The 17,113-nt window shown below is 41.5% G+C and overlaps 1 protein-coding gene across 7 annotated transcripts in view; it reads left to right on the top strand.

Moving 5' to 3' along the window:
* The window catches only part of CHRM2 (cholinergic receptor muscarinic 2), an 88,925-nt gene extending 79,130 nt beyond the window's left edge, over nt 1–9,795 (top strand). For 4 of the 7 annotated variants that reach the window (XM_038153811.1, XM_038153810.1, XM_038153813.1 and 1 more), the window contains one exon: nt 9,283–9,795. In XM_038153811.1, the coding sequence (XP_038009739.1) occupies nt 9,283–9,460 (178 nt within the window). In that variant the 3' untranslated portion in view covers nt 9,461–9,795. Of the gene's footprint in view, nt 1–1,347; nt 5,442–5,989; nt 6,443–9,282 lie in introns of those variants that run through there. The other 3 variants (XM_038153809.1, XM_038153814.1, XM_038153816.1) reach the window with 3 other exon arrangements.
* Nucleotides 9,796–17,113: the final 7,318 nt, after the last annotated feature.

Below are 17,113 nucleotides of genomic sequence, written 5' to 3'. Positions count from 1 at the left end.
TATCATGACAATTGTCATGTTTTGCAGCACAAGTTCCCAGCTGAAAGTGAAAATAAGGAGGATTAAACTGCAGTAAATTAAGGCCATGTTAAATTCCGGATTAACATGTCTTCATATGAAGTCATTGAATTTATACCCCTAGTGATTTCATCCTAATATAACTATCTCTTTACAGCCAGGGATCTAATTTTGCAACCCTCACTTGCCTTGAGTCATATCTACAATCACTGTTTTCATCTTCCTGCTTGTAAGGAAGAATAACTAAATGAAAAATCTTGCCAAAATGAGCACTGCTTGCCTTTTAAAACTTCATTCACTATTCATCTTGACAGGGCAAAGGAAGGATTTACACATTCCTAGGTTGTTCATTCCCTTACAGTGTTAGAAAAATCCAGATAAAATCCCAAGATAGAATATAATCAAATATGTTCAATTTCTAAATCTGACTTTTTTTAGAAAAGTTTCATAAAAGAAATACACCTGCTTCTTGCTTTCAGCAAGTGCTGTGGGTATCAATAGTACAGGTACTCAAATTGGGAAATAATAGTTTGTATTGCCATACTTAGTCTTTTAATTCTGGTTTTCTGGCAGGTGTTCAAATCCCTTATTCTCATATTTGAAGCTATCACTTGTTCATAATGAATAATCTAACAGATAAGGACACTCCTACAGGTTAAGAAGTGCGATAGATAGATTGCAATTATACTCTTTCATCATGTGATATGATGACACTCAAAATACCACAGGAAGAATAGTATTTTGTGGCCAGCATTCACAAAAAAAAAATAAATAAATAAAAACATAAGCAAAGGAAAAGCATAATTTTAAAGTTTTCCAGCACTTTTCCCTAGCAGCACCCTCACTTTTGATCTCAGAAGATGCTTTGATTTGTGTTATGGTATATTTAAAAGGCTTGCAGGACACACAATCCTCTGTGTTCCCACCTGTAACAGTTTATGGTACATTTACATTTGCAGACAATTAAACAGTGTAAAAATAGATGACATAGTGCACCTATAAATGGCTCCACAGGTATGCGAACACACAACCCTACATGGTTTATATACATGAAAAATAACCAACTAATATTCAAGATATTGCATGGAACCTTGTCTGCCAAGCGTGCATTGCCAGCTGCTGGGAGGTGCAGAGCCAACACTTATTGCACTGTCACCCCTCCTGAAGGCAGAGAAGAGGCAGAACATGCCCTCAGATATTGGGAACCTCTTGGGTCTTCAGGTGGTTGTGGCTCAGTGTGCCAATGGTCCAGAACAGCAAAATAATTTCTTCTTGAATATCCTCTGAGCTTTCATGTCTTTCCTTTGTGTCCCAAACCACAATCACCAGGTTTCACTTCCCTCCTGAGTGATAGATCTGCAGGATCTAGATGTCAGTCTTGAAGAGCAACTCTCCCTGGGTAACTTCGGCTTCCCTGGCTGTCACCTGCACCCTGTGGTCCCCAAGGCCCCAGGTGGCCCTACTGCTGGAGCTGCCTCATCTTCACCTTGAGCTTGGCTGGAGGATCCCAGAGGCACATCCACACCAGGTGCTGTGCTGGCCACTTTTGTTTCACATGAAAATCCAGCACAGTGTGCAGGTGGCTCATGAGAACAAAAAGAAAAAGAAAAAGATCCCAAAAACAATAACCAACAACAAAAAACTGCACAGAACTTCTTGCCCCTCCTTTGCTTCCTCTTTTATTATTTCCAGAAAGAGGCAGCCCACAGGGAGTAATTTGTGCTGTCATGGGACAGCCCTACCTTCATGCTCCAGGAAGAGAACAGCAAACTAGAGATGCATCAATCCAGAGGGCAACTTTTTTGACTATTAAAGATGTCTGTGGTCAAAGAGAAAGGAAGAAAGAAGGAAAAGAAAAAGGAAAAGGAAAAGGAAAAAAGGGAAAAAAAGAAGGAAGAAAGAAAGAAAGAAAGAAAGAAAGAAAGAAAGAAAGAAAGAAAGAAAGAAAGAAAGCAAGCTGAAGAAATGTTTAAAATCTGTTTTCCAGTGAGAACAAAATCTAAGAAAAACTTGTCAGCCTTCTTTCTGTTTGAGATTTTCATTTGATTTATTAGGAATCATAGGATCTGTTGAAAGATAGCAAAGTATTTGAATGTTGCCTGATGAAAGGCAGTCCAAAGACAACAAACACAACTATATAGGTCAGATTGCTTTTTCTTACTTGCTTTCTGGTTTTGTTTTTTTTTTCCCTGTACAAAAGCTCACAGGGATGGGAGTGTTCAAGTGGACTCTAGATATCAGTTGTTTGGCATTCACAAAGCATGAAGGGGACAAAAGCAAGTGCTAAATCTATCAGCCCTCTGCTTTATACTCTTCTGGTGGAGAAAAACATATTGACAAGAAGAGGTGCCTTCAAGAAGTGTGGCTGTGGTGAAAACAGCCCACACACCACTGAAGAAACCCTTGAAGTGGCTCAGCAGCTCCTGGCCTCTCATGCAGGGACAGGAGCAGGAGGGCAGAGACTTTTTTTTATTTTATCTCCTTATGGATTTGAATGTGTCCATCTGTCTATGGGACTTGCTAGAAAACTCACTGTCCCCTTCCCCAGTTTTGACTGATTTTGCTCTCCTTCCTTCATTCCTATGAATGGGACATTCCTGTGGATGAGTGAGTGTTGCCTCAGGACACAGCTCCCAGTTTCTCCTGTGGTGCTGGGATGGCACACTTTGAATTTTTCATCTCTGCTGACAGTACTTCTCCTTGCCACTATATGCCCCAAAATTAATCATGGCATTGGCCTAGCAGGACTGAATAGGTAAAGCATCCTGACAGCCAACTTGCCGGAAAATTGACGTGAATGCAGCTTGGGGGCAGGAGTGGAGTAGAGCCATGCTGATGTTTTTTTTCCCTCTCCCCTTAAAATACTTTGGAAAAATCTTTAATTTCTGACAAATTGTGGAGTTTCTGGGAGTGAGAATCTAAAGTTTTACATAAAAAAGGGCAGGGAAACAAACTGTTTCCCTGTGCATGGGGGGTGTTTGCAGACAGTGAGTTTGGAGCTTAATAGTTCCAGATGACAACAGTGCAAGTGGTAAAAATTGAGAGGCTTAAAAAAAGTTAGCTTTTCTTTCACTACAGACACAAGGGTATGATTTGTAGACAATATTGCTTTTTCAGTTCTGGTGTGTTACAAAATGCTCTAGACTTTTAAGGAATCTTTCTTTTTTAAAGTTAGTAGAGAACCTTGCCTTGAAGGAACCTCAGAGATGGTCTTTAATTTTTTGTGGCCTCTCTTCTCCGTCTGTTCCTCTTTTGCCACAGTTTTACCAAAAAGCTTTCCTCCTTACTTTAACAAGTGTCACCTGTGTTGCAGCTAAAGGCTTGTAGTTTCACTTGCCTTTTGGGCACTTTGAATGCTGGTGTTTAACCTCTTTGACCCCACCCAAAAACTGCCTTCCCTAGCATGAAATATCCTCCTCCACTGAAGCCCAAGATACTGTGTGGACGGGCAAGTTCCATAAATCCTTTCTGCATGGGTTTTAAATTGGAAGTAAAACAAACCCTCAGATGAAACAAAGCCAAATCAGTTCTTTTGTTCCCCGGTTGTGTTATCTCTGTGTTAGGCACAACGGTGGATAATGGCAAAGAGTGAATGTGCTCGTAGTGGGATATCATGCTGCCACATGCACGGATTAATTTTCTGCTCTGTGCAACAGAAATGCAGGGCTGCCTTCCCTCGAATCCCCTTTCATTCATGAGCTTACGGGCAGAGTATTCACTGAGAGCCCAAACCTAAGAATGTAATTACAGCAAGGCTGAGTTGAACATCTACCACAACCAATGCAATTATTTGTCCTATATTTTTACTTCCCTCCTTTTGCAATGGCCTCTTTTGCTACACTGTGGAGCTAGTGGGTTACATGAGCATCAGTCCTCCCAGGCCTCATATTTCAGAGTACTGGGTAGATTTTTTGAACACATTTTATCCCAGTAATAACCAAATAAAAGAAAATAAATTCTGGAGTCTTTTTGCCCTCCAAAGTTCTGCATTACCTGAAGAGTGCCATTCAGTAACTACTCTTTTTGGTCTTTCAACTGTGAGTTTCTTTTCTTGGTTTTTTTGTTTTGTTTTTTTTTCTTCTGGATCATAGTTGCCAAGTAGCACACAGAAACCATTTTCTGAGATGATCCAAAGTGCTCTGACTCTGGCAGAAGCAGCTCTGTGTGGTACATGAGGCGGTGTGATTACAGCCCGTGTTACAGCGCCCTTGGAAGGAAGAACTTATTTAAGAATTTAAGATATTAAACACTGAGTGTTTAATATCTGGACTGACTCACCTGACAGCACTGGAGAAAGCACAGGGGGACAAGGGTGTGTTCTTACTGGCAAAGGGACAAGCAAGTCACAGTTGGATTGCCTTTCTGCTTCCCCCAGTTCATGAAGGCTTCAGGGAGGAGGTAGGGATTTCTGCCCCCTCTGGAGACTCTATCTCTCCACCTCTACTCCAAAGACAGCCTTTTCCTGAAGCACATCCTGGCAGTAGTGGCAGTAATAGTTATAAAAACACTGGTGGGAATGCCCTGACTGCCAATCAACAAACATCCTTCTATCCTATCCCTTATTTCTGGTGCCACTTAGCTGAGGTGGTTGGTAAGTTAGGGACTAGCAATTTGTAAATACCTTTAGATAGTGTGTTTTAACATGACCAACACCGTATCTTGACTGTGTGAAAAATAATACATTATGTGTAATGTTATTCAGATAACCTTATAATGTAAATATATCTACAATGAATGTCAAATTCTGCTTCGAGCTCTACGTATGAGGAAGAACCTCATCTCTTCTTGAGATCTTTTTTAACTTAACAATATGAAAAACTTGTTATTCATTTATATATATATATATATATATATTTAAAAAACCTGCATTCTTTTCTTCAAAAGAAAATACTACTGCAAGAAAGAAGGAATGCATTACATGTATGTGATCTCCAAAATCATGTGGTAAAACCAGGAACCGAGAATCTTACAAGTGGGGGACTGGTCAAATTCTTGATGCTGTACATTTGATCTCATATAAATAAGATAAGCACAAGTTTATGGTTAGCTGTGTAAAGCTGACCCACTTGATTATATAAACATTATAGATATATATTTATATATGCTGTATAGATATACATATATTATACACAACATTCATACAGTGGAAGCAAAGTTTGATAAAGTTATATTAACTGGGAATTTGGATGTAATGTTATGTTCCATTTGGAGAAAAAAAGTTTGTGTTATTCAGCAGCATCCGGTATATAAGATGAAGAAAGAAGGTATTTCATCAAAACAAGCCATGCAGGAATAAGATGATGAGGGTTTGAAATGTTTTGAAGCGACGACTAAAATTACATGCAATATATATGTATGTACTTCTGCTGAGTTGTATTCCTAGTTAAAGCATTGCATTAAACAGAGAATTATAATAGTAAAAATGTGTTTCCATGTGGTATCTCTGTTTATTTAATCATTCTACTGACTGAACTACCCTGGGAAATGTAATGGTGATAGATGGAGAAAAATGGTTTTCCTACAGTAGCCACAGGCTGAGAATGTCTGTAGTAACCAGGAAAAAAAATTCTAAGCTTATTTTCCCTGACTTCCTTGGCAAGTGTGAAGTTCAAGAGGGGTCTCAAGTTCAACTTCACCTTTTCTTGTTTTGTCCACATCTTTGTTCCTTCTTCAGAAAATGTCACCTTCAACCACAATGTCCCTTGAGCATTCTGACAAGGGCCTCCAGTAAAACACTCCTGCAGATATTTCTGTCATCCAAGAATTACAAGGGAATTTTTGAGATTCTTTTGAAGCTGTCCTGTTATACACAAGAAAAATAAAATTTTAACTTAAAGGGAGATGGCACCACTAACAACCAAATACTTGTTGAGCTCCCTTTGCCTTATGAATGCAAACCTGTCTGCATGGCATGCTCAGAAAGGATCCAGGAGTGGAGATAAAGAAATAAGGTGCATATTAATCTTCTCAGGGTCCCAGGACACTGTCTCATCCCACTTCAGAAGCAGACAGGGCTCAGAAGCAGCAAAGGGACCCATTGGTGATGGTGACTGGGGACCATGGCTGCCCAGGTAAATCTGGCTTTTGCAGCACAGTCAGCCTATCAGTTTGACAAGTAATTGAAGGGGGGAATCTCTTGGGCATGGTGCATCAGCTCTGTCAGTATTCAGGATACTTTTGTCCAGCTGCTCCAAAATGAGAAGAACATATTTTAATAAAGTGGGCGTATGTTGGCTTCCTTTTCCTAATTTTTCCTTTCTAGAATTTGAGGATCTTCACTGTTTCCAGCTCTACAGGACTTTAAACCTGTCTCAACCTCTCCTCCAAAGACTTTCTACCTCTGCCATTTGCTCTACTGTTTCTTCAGCCCAAGCTCACCTTCAGCCATTTCACCATCCCTCTTCACCTGCACCTTTCCACAATGAAAATGAGAAAAGCCAGTTTTTCACCTGCCTTTGTCTCAGAGAAATCAGATAAATTGATGTGTTATAGTATATTTGTTTATTTGTACTTGTCCTGTATCCAAGCACCCTTGCACCCGGCAGAGCAGGGACTCTACTGTTTGGGTACAGGGTGGGAAAGTTTAAAGGCGTGGATCCTGATGGTCAAAAGACATTTGTAAGAATCACAACTGGGACACAAGCAGGCACCTGAAATCTGTTTTCCCAAGGTACAACTATATTCAGCATGCACATTTCTTATTAATGCATGTATTTAAAATCCACATTGCGGAAACACAAAGCTAAGGCTACCTGTAAATTCAGAGCACTGATGCTAAACTTTTGTTTGTCTTCCCACACATATTTTGAAAATGTTTTTGCCAGTGCTGATTCTACAGAGTAGAGAAGATACATGGATATGCCAGATTACCTGCCTGAGCCATTCACTCAGACTCACAGTTTCACCACCAGGCTGTGAGCAAAGTTACCTTTTTCTTTAAAAGAGTAGAATCATGCTTAGCACAATAAAAATTACCACCCCAATCTTCAAGTACAGCCAGTAATATTTGCAGTTAATGTAATACTTAATAATCTACATCATCTCCCCTCTGGAGAGACATTTTGAGACAATGGCCACCAGACCAGAAGTTCTTTATTAAATGCTTCTCTTTGAGGCCATTTATTAGTAGAAAAAATTAGGTAAAGTGTAGCTACCTACTTCACCCTGAGTTCTGGGAACACCTAAGAAAATCAATACAGAGAAATGCTGCTATTTAGTAAATCCATTAACACAGTTTCTGGCCTTTTGCCAAGCATTGCATGCACCATCTAGACGTGGGAACCTGCTTGGCAGCACCAGGACATTGACACCTTCTTCTCCATGAAGCTTGCCAACTTCACTTCTGCCAACACACAGAATAAGGGAAAAGAAAATCAGCAAGAATAATATCCAAGAATTGGAGAGACAAAAATACCCCTTTCCTTCTGCTCTCAATCTTTGTTGTCTTCCCACCCTCTCCTTCCTTATTTTGGTCCTTCCTCCCTCTCCCTGTCCCTTTCTTCCTTGCCTGTCTCTGACAAGTCTCATCTACCTCTCCAGGTTTCTCTCCCTCATTAACAGCTTGCTAAAGATGCTGAATAAATCACTACGAAATCAAAGCCTTTGGCTTAAAAATGCAAAGCAATGTAAGAGGGAGAGAGCTAAGAAGGAATGCATCTAAAAACTCTGGAGTTAATTCATTTAGTTGAGGAACCAAAGGTTTTCCCTGACTCCCTTCATAATCACTACTGTCATTTTGCCTGCAGTTGAAAAACACTTATAAACAGGGCTAAGCAGAGATTATTAAATCCATATGGCACAGGAGCAATATTCCTAAACAGAAACATTGCCAATGGCAGCTGCACCAAATCATTTTCTGGAACTATAGACACAATGGATCTGTGGTTTTGCAAAATTCATCCTACTAAAATGCAATCTAATGAAAGAATAGGGAGCAAGGTCAAAGCAGTTAAATCTCTCCAGCACAGACCTACCTTAGCTCCCATTACAGATGGGAAGACTAAGCAGTGCCAGGAGCCCAAAGGAGCAAGAGCTCTGTAAAAGTTGCACTCTTTGGGACAAATTAAGATACTCTGGGGTTGTCTGGCCGGGTTGTCATTTTGGGTAAGAAGAGCTAAGCTTCTGCCAATGTTGAATATCTTTCAACAGGAGAGATAGGCATCAGCATTCCTGCCAGTAGCCAAGAGATAAGGATGATAGGAGAATTCAGTGTGTACAGGCTTAGTTATTAAAATAATGGATGTTCAGGATGTTCCACAGAAAATACAAACAAGATATATCAACTATGGACATCAAATCCCAGATTTTGTTATGATGTCTTTCTAAAATGAAAAACAAATAAACCAAAAGTCTCCAAGTGTTTTAATTGGTATATTTTCCATTACAGGGAATGTAATTTCCTTGTATGGAAAAAATCACCATAATTTTATGAAAGGGAGGGTTGAAGTCTTCTATTCATGCTGAGAAGACATGAAATAGACTACTACAAAATAATGGAGTTGGTTGGGGACTTTCAAGTGAAACTTTTATCCTGCTATAAAATGCTGATTTGTATTTTGTTTGGTTGGTTTGGGGTTTTTTTTGGGGGGGAAGTGGGATGGGTAAAGCAAGAGGAGACTGAGGGGAGATCTCACTGCACTTACAACTTCCTCATAAGAGGAAGAGGAGGGGAGACACTGATTTCTGCTCTGTGGTGAGCAGTGACAAGACCCAAGGAAATGGCCTGAAGTTGGGTCAGGGGAGATTTAGGTTGGATATCAGGAAAATATTCTTCATCCAGAGTGTGACTGGGCACTGGAACAGGCTCCCTAGGGCAGTGGTCACAGCACCAGCTTCACAGAGTTCAAGAAGCATTTGAACAATACTCTTGGGCACATGGTGCGACTCTAGGGGATGGTGCTGTGCAAGGTCAGGAGTTGGACCCGATGATCCTTGAGGGTCCCTTCCAACTCAGCTTATTCTGTGATTTCAAGGGAATTCCTGGGTTTGAAATGCTCTAGGAAAAAAAAAAAAAAGGGATAAGTTTTATGGCTTATGTACAGCCTTGAGCAGTGGCCAACCAGAGACATGCACCAGGCTAGAACAAGCATGAGCAGGTTTCCATATCCTTCCACAGAGAACAGGAATGACCACGATTTTTTGTTCTGGGCATGCTTGGGTCACAATCCAGAGCACACAATCAGCATGATAATGCTTTTATGAACACTTACAGAGATGCTCCTCTAATGCAGATACAAGCTAAAATATGTGTTAATCCCTTGGCAGACACAGTTCAGAGTGGAAAGGGCTGAAAAGTGAAAGTCCATGGTGTTTGCAAAGAATTGTGAAGCCACAGCAAGAAATGAAGATGAGGCATGTCACGCTTCATCTGCCAAAAGTAGGACACCTTCCTAGGGGCAATGTAGAAACAGAATTTTTCCCTTATTTAAGGAACCTTATTTAAATGGGTTGAAGGCCTCTTTGGATACAGTTTTTTCTGCCTATACTGATGATGGGGAGAGCCAGGGTGACAACTCTCTTTTCGACAGCTACAGTCAGACAAGATGCTTCTCAGTCCACGTAAGCACAACTCCAGGGTTTCATAGGTTTTGTAGATGCAGCTGCAACAATAATTATAATAACTGGTGTTATGCTGGGAAAAAATGAGACAGGGGAGGAAAGAAGAGAAACCCATTATGCAAAGGTGCAAACTATATGGGGAGAAAATAAAACTGATTGGTTCTTTTGCCTTTGCTCTGTATTCAGGAGTGTCTTTTGTTCTGGAAGAGCATTTGGTCCTTACAGCAGCAACTGTTATGTCCAGTTTTGCATGTCCTTGAACACAGTAGAGCCACCTTTGAGCTAAGTTTCCTGAGGACATAGGGGAACAGTCTTCTTTCCTTACCCTGCGTGCCATGGTCATGGACCTGCCCCTCTCATCCCTCTCAAAGGCACTTCATGAGAAGAGAACAAAGCAGTAAGGAAGAGAGCTCCAGCCTGGTGCAGTGGAGCTGGAAAGGGCAGAGCAGTACTGCTCTGTTAACAGGATCTGACATCTCCATCACGTTTTCTCCTCTCCATCACTCCCTATTAGCATGCACCCCACCGAAGGTGCCAGGAAAGCCACTTCACAACAACATCACCCCACATGAATACTAACCTGAAATGAGAGGAGCCTTACAAAGGGAACTGAGAACCTGATTGCAAAGGCCCAATGTGACAATCACCCGAAGGACAAGGAAGGGACAGGTAGTAGTTTACATGCACTTTCCATTTCCATCCACCCCTCCCTCTCTAAGTTTGCATTTTGTATAGAAGGGGAAAATAAAATAACTGATTTAGATTCAATTTCCCTCAGGTCGCTGCTCTTCCTGTTTGTGCTGAACACAGGTTGCAACTGTGATGGATAAGCAATAAATATACTGAATAAAAAAAATACACCCTTGGCTGTTAACTTGCCAGGGGAAGCCTTGAGACTCTGGGGTTTACTTTCTGGTTTAAAGTAATTTCCATTGCACACCCTATCTCCTGCTCTATTGCCTTTTGCCTATTGTTCCAGTAAACCTCCTCCAAAGGGCTTTCTTTCTATCAGGTTATGGACCTAATCATGAGACAGTAATTCCTCAGGGGTCCAGACAGTGCTGATTACCTTCTAATGAGATAAAGTACCCCTCATCTCTAGGTCAGTGCCTTGAAACCACCTCTAGTTTCTCCATGGCTAGGAGTGATAGCAACCTGTTGATAACAAAATATGTTAATGGTGGTGGGTACTGCTGCCCCAAAGCAAAGCACTTAAAGGAAGAACATAGATGAAATGTTGAATTTAAGGAAGGAGCATTATGAGTTTTATCTTTAATTTCTGCTGGTTTTCATCAGGCCAGTAGCTTATCTGAAAATAAATTCAATATTAATATCTTCAACTCAGAGCAAATACAAGCCCAGTGACCATCTGTGAATACATCTCACCCATAAATTTGTCAGTAAATTATTCTAGAGTGAAAGTGGCAAGGAGAGGGAGACATGTAGTATTATAACTGGAGTGACATAACCAGCAGAAAAGCAATTCAAAACTAGATATGAAAAATTCAGCAAAATTAAAGTTTCATTTAGCACAATTCCATCATTTATTCTTTGAGTATTTCATGGTTTTGCATGATTATTATATGCATTTCTAAACGATGCTTTAATAAATAGTAAAATTCATTAAATTCATGCACTATATAACATAAAACAGTGAAAGTGGTTTTCAGGATTACTCATTTCATGGAAAGCTTTTGTTCCAAGTTTAAACAAACAAAATAATAATTTCCTAGTTTTCCATGAGTTGGAAAACTATTTCAATGTTCCTACTATTTGTGTGTCTGCTTAATGAGCATATACACAGATGTACAACTGAAAAACCTGAAGGCCAGAATGTTGATATCCTGTTGATATCCTGCTGCACATACCAGATATCACAAAATCAGGCACAGAAGCTGAAGTACAAATAATTACTGTCTCCTCAGTACAAATACATTTCTCAATATTTAAAATTTGTATTCAACATAATTGTGCAGTGACAGTGGCTTGAGCAGAGCAAAACAAAAATCTGCTATTTTAAACCTCAGAAAAACACTGGAAAGCAGTACTTTTTCAAAATCTGGGTGGGGGCTTTTGCTGTCCTGTGCAGTTCCTCAGCTGGGAGGAGATGGTGCAGCATCAGCACACAGCTTGCCTTTCATGCCTGGCACAAACATGTCTCTCCAAACACCTGGGGGTGATCAACTCTTGTAAGAGTTTAGGCCAGCTGAGCAAGGGCAAGAACCTTTGTAGGCAAGAAGGGAACTCTTCTCTCCCTGCACAGCCTGGATGCCAAATTCTCTGTTCCCCTGTCTCAGGAGCAGAGCTCTGTGCATTGATCAGCACAATGCAGCTGTCCACCCACGTGGTTATTAATGGCTAATAAACAGCTCGAGCACCCACGAGCTGCATTTTTCTTAGCACCAGCCTGCAATCAATTAAATAACCAGAAGGGCTCCAAGAGGTGCCATCAATTGCAGAAGTTGTTACACTCAGGATGTTTCACTGAGAGCTCCCACACAAAGCCATTAGGTGTCAGATGCTGCTGTGTGTTAATCAGGAGTTTGCAGTGGGGTTGGGGCCCCTCGTGGGCACTGCCTGCTGCAGAGTGGCTGCTGCACAGAGCCCCCAACTTCCCAGGTCCCTGTGTGCTCAGCTACCTGGATTGGCTGCTCTGTGGTGCTCAGGAATAAGGGAGGAAATTGGAACAGCTTGAAAGGAGCATGGAGAACAAAGAACAGAAAAAATTATCTGTGTCTTTGCTCCCAGGAGCAAATTCTGTTTGCTGGTCAAAAAAGCACCATCATATTGGGTGCTTTCCAAGGGAGATATGAGGAAACTTGAGTGAGCTATCCCATTTTCACTGCTTAATTTAACAGCGGTGTATGTGAAAAAGGCAATTGTAGCAAACGCAAAGCAAATAAACCTGATTCCAAAACCAGTGGGGAAAAAAAAGAGTTTGCTATAACAGTTATGTTCAGAAAAAAACAAACAAGACAAGACTTCTTTTCCTGGTTATTTTTCCTAACAATATACAAGTTTGGTTGTTTTTTTTTTTCATAGTTTTAGCTGTGTTCTGTAGTGTAAAGCAACTTCCATCCTGCCTTTATGACATCCCTCACACTGAGATTGTAGTGAACAAAGCAGAAGAGAAAGGTGATTGACTTCAGGTCATTAGACCACAGACCAAAGGAGACAAAGTAAGCTAACATCTTCAGCAGAAGTCAGCAATACCTAAGAGGTCTCATTTCCCCTGTGTCCACTCTTCTGACATAAGAAACAAATAGTCCAAGAGTTCCAGAAAAAGTTATAACACAGGAAGACAACAAAACATTCCTCACATACCCAAGCTCTTAGCCATAAGGACACAGAAACAGCCATACAAAATGTCAGAGAAAAACACTTAATTGAGCTAACAACTTACATGGTAGCAGAGCAAGGACTCCGAGTTTGCAAGACTCCCTGGACAGTGACAGGAGCAGAGGTAGAAGAATGAGTAGAGAGCTGGTAAAACATCCCCAGTGCCTAAAACCTTGCACCTGCATTGCTGGAGCTGCCTCTACCTGCAGAATGTTGACCATGGAGTATCTCTGTTCATCCACAAGATCTGCTGGGATTCAAAAACTCATAAACAATTATTGTTCTGCCTGCCTGTCCTGGTTCAGCCAGGACAGAGTTAATATTCTTCTCAGTAGCTGTTACAGTGCTGTGTTTTGGATTTAGTATGAGAATAAGGTTGTTAACACACTGATGTTTAAGTTGTTGCTAAGTAGTGTTTACCCAAACTCAAGGACTTTTCAGAAAGCAGGTGCAGAAAAGCTGGAGGGAAGCATGTCCAGAAGAGCTGACCCAAAATAACCTAAGGGATGTTCCACAGCACCGAACATCATGCTCAGTACATAAACTAGGGGGAATCTGGCCAGGGGTGGCCATCACTGCTCAGGGACAGGCCAGGCATCAGGTGGTGATCATTTGAATTGTGCCTTTCTTGGGTTTTATTTCCCAACCCTCCTTTTCACTACATTTATTAGTATTGTTGTCATTGGTATTATTTGTATCATATTTTGCTTTGTGTCAATTATTCATCTGTTCTTATCCATGAGTTTTCACTTTTTTCCCAGTTCTTCTCCCAGTCCTGCAGTCAGCAGGGGCTGTCAGCAATGTCTCCTCATATCTTCTGGCTGAACTTTTCCTGCTTTTTAAGAACTACAAGTGTGGAACAAAAGAATGACTCCTTACCTGCTGGGTACCTGCTGTTAGAATACTCAGCTGTGGCAGAAGATGCCTGTGGGGGCCTCATATTTTGCCAGGGACAACTGTGAGCACTGACTTTCCCCCTTTTTTCCCCAGTGCTCTAAACTGAAAGGTGGCCCCTCTGTTGAGCATGAAAAAATACCAAAAAACTAAAAAAAAAAAAAACAAACAAACAAACAAAAAACAAAACAAAAAAACCCCCACCAAAACCCAAAACCAAAACAAACAAACAAAAGAATATTTATTGGAATCTGTTGCTCTTATGGATTTAAATGGAAATGGATGTTTCAGCCTTCTTGGACATGACAAACAGAGATATGAACCAAGGCTTTCTAGTGGTAGACAAGGATTCCTGGGTCACTAAGTATTGCTTCAAGCCTAAGAAACTTGAAGCTGGGAAAAAATTGTACCTAGAAATACAAAGTAGAGGAAAGTGTTCAGTCTTCTCAAGCCCTCTTTTATTTACTTATTCCTCACTGCCTCCAGTTAACTAAAAAACCAGCTCCTTCCCAGCAAGCAGCTCTCAAGTCCTCCTCTCCAAGGCACCCAGCTCCTCACAAAGGGAGATTTTCAGTGTCCTGTCACTAAAGGGAAGCAACCAAAAGGTTGGAGTCCCCAGCTCCTTATGTGACTCCAAGTTTGATCATGAGGTAGATGGATGTCCTTATGTGACTCCAAGTTTGATCATGAGGTAGATGGATGTTTGGAAGCTCTGCATCTGGAGACATCCTATAAAGTCCATTCCTATTCATGACATATATTGGGGGTAATTAAAACACAACAGAATAATTACAGCAATAGGCTAGAAAAGAAAATTGCCCTTTCCTTCAGTGTTGGAGAAGATAGCGTATTCCCCATGGCACACTCATCCTTAGAAATGCATTTTCCTGCTGCTAAGTCAGAGGGAAATGCATTGCAGTGATAAATCATTCCCATGGAGGAGCTCCACAGGCAGCTCTTCCAGCTGGGGACCTCAGGCTGTCACCCACAATGCTCTGCCACTTGTCCAATGATCCAGGCTCTTCAAATCAGGACCCAAAGTTGTTCATTCTCTCCAGCTCTGGAAATGCTCAACACGGTAGATCACTACTTGCTGACTGATGCAAAATGACAGAATTCACAGAATTCACAGAATGACCAGGTTGGAAGAGACCTTCAAGAACACCAAGTCCAACACATGCCCCAGCACCTCAACTAAACCATGGCACCAAGTGCCACATCCAGTCTTCTTTTAAACACATCCTGGGATGGTGACTCCACCACCTCCCCAACAGGCCATCCCAGAACTTCATCACTTTTTCTGTAAAAAACTTTCTCCTAATATCCAACCTATATTTCCCTTGACACAGCTTGAGACTGTGTCCTCTTGTTCTGTCAGTTGCTGCCTGAAGAAAGAGACCAACTCCCACCTGACTACAACCTTGTCTCAGTTTGGAAAGACAGGTGTCTGCTGAGGAAGGCAGGAGCCTCCTCTGAAATGGAAAATGTAAACCCTCTCCTTCTGAATTGCCATAAGTCTGAAATTAAGGGGCTGTCAGGCAAAAATATGTAAGCACAAATATCAGTTCTTTATTAGGGAAGAAAAGAATTTTTTAAAAATATAAAAAACAATGCAGTAAATCAAAACAACACTGACAGAGTCAGAATACAACCTGACACGCTGTTGGTCTGGTTGTTGGTAGCAGTCCAATTGGAATTGTGGCTGCAGTCCTCCTGGAGTGTCAGGTGTGGTTCTCTTGGAGCAGGGATCCTGTAGAAGGGTGTAGTCTTCCTCTGAAGATCCAGTGGAAGAGGCAGCTCCTCCTCTGGGAATCCAGTGGAGAAACTGCTTCATTGTCCCAAGATCTCAGATTATATCCAGTTAGGAATGCTTGGTTCCTCCCTCTGGGCGGAGCATCTCCCAATGGGATGATGTAATTTTATCAGTCATGCAGTGACACTCCATGGCCCATTAACAGCAGATGTCTCCCTGGAGAGAGGATTGGTTTATGGAAGAGATAAGGAAAACTGCCTAATTAACAGAAGATAACTGCCACGCCTCTAACAAATGGAAAATAGAATACACATTGCCTTGCAATCTAGGACAAACCTACATTCAGGAAATTGTAGAGAGTGATAAGGTCACCTCTGAGTCTCCTCCAGGCTAAACACCTCCAGCTCCCTCAATCGCTCCTCACAGGGCTTGTTTTCCAAGCCCCTCACCAGCCTTGCTGCCCTCCTTCCCCAGCCCAGATCAGCCACCCTTCTGGGTAACTCCCCCCCATTTACACACTGGGCATGACATTCAGTGGTGTGGAATATTCCTCTGGTCACTTCAGGTCGCCTGTCCCAGCTGTGCTCCCTCCCAGTTTCTCTTGTGCAGCTTCTTATGGGCAGAGCATGAGACGAGGAAAAAAATGTCCTTGTTTAAGGATAAACGTGACTTAGCAAAAACCCAAAATATCAGTGTGTTATCAGCACCATTGTCATTCAGAATCCAAAACACAGTGCTGTAAGGAGTAGTGAAATCTGCCCTGGCTGAAACCAGGACGCATATGCAGTTCTGTAACCTGATCCAACAGCTGACCACCAACACAACATAGACTAATCAGAATTACACAGAAATAGGCCTGAGAGCTGAGACGATGAATAAAAATTGAGCTCTTAATCACACCCGACCCTGCCCAGGCCTGCCCTTCCTCTTTTCTCTCCTTCTACCTCTGAGCTTTCACCTTCAGGAAAGACTTTTGCCTTGTGCTCAGGGCCACAGGTTCTGAAATCCTGGAGATCCCAGTGGGGATTCTCTCACTGTGCAAGAGGCTGCATTTGAACCTGAGCTCATTTCCTTGTAGGCAGGAATTTTCCTTGAAACTGAGCTTCAGGGGTTATTGGAACCCTGTTCATTTTAGGACTATCTGTAATGAGATGCCAACACAAATGAAGGTGGATTCTGAATCTTTTTTTCTCCTCTGAAGTCACAACATGCAAATTTTTGAAAGTAATAAGATGAGGTGATTACTACAGTCATCCAGCTGAGACGTTTTTTAGATGTTACTGTTTCTTGCAGAAATAAAGTGATTCAGACACTCAGAGAATCAAAAGCACATACTGAACTTTATTTGAAACTTAATCCATTTGCAAGCTTCTCATTTTACACTAAACGAAGGAGTGTTCAAGGAACTGCATTTTAACAGTGTGTTGGATTCACCACACACCAAGAAAGCACGAGGGATGCCACTGCAGAATGCCATCTCTGTGTTATTTAGGTGCACAACTTCTAGATATTCCTGGGAGCTTTCCTCATCTATGGCATGCTTATTAGGAA

The sequence above is a fragment of the Motacilla alba genome, chromosome 1A (genome assembly GCF_015832195.1).
Source record: "Motacilla alba alba isolate MOTALB_02 chromosome 1A, Motacilla_alba_V1.0_pri, whole genome shotgun sequence".
NCBI classification, from domain to species: domain Eukaryota; kingdom Metazoa; phylum Chordata; class Aves; order Passeriformes; family Motacillidae; genus Motacilla; species Motacilla alba.
Note: the sequence above shows the minus strand (reverse complement) of the source record. Positions and strands in the feature narration are given on the sequence as shown.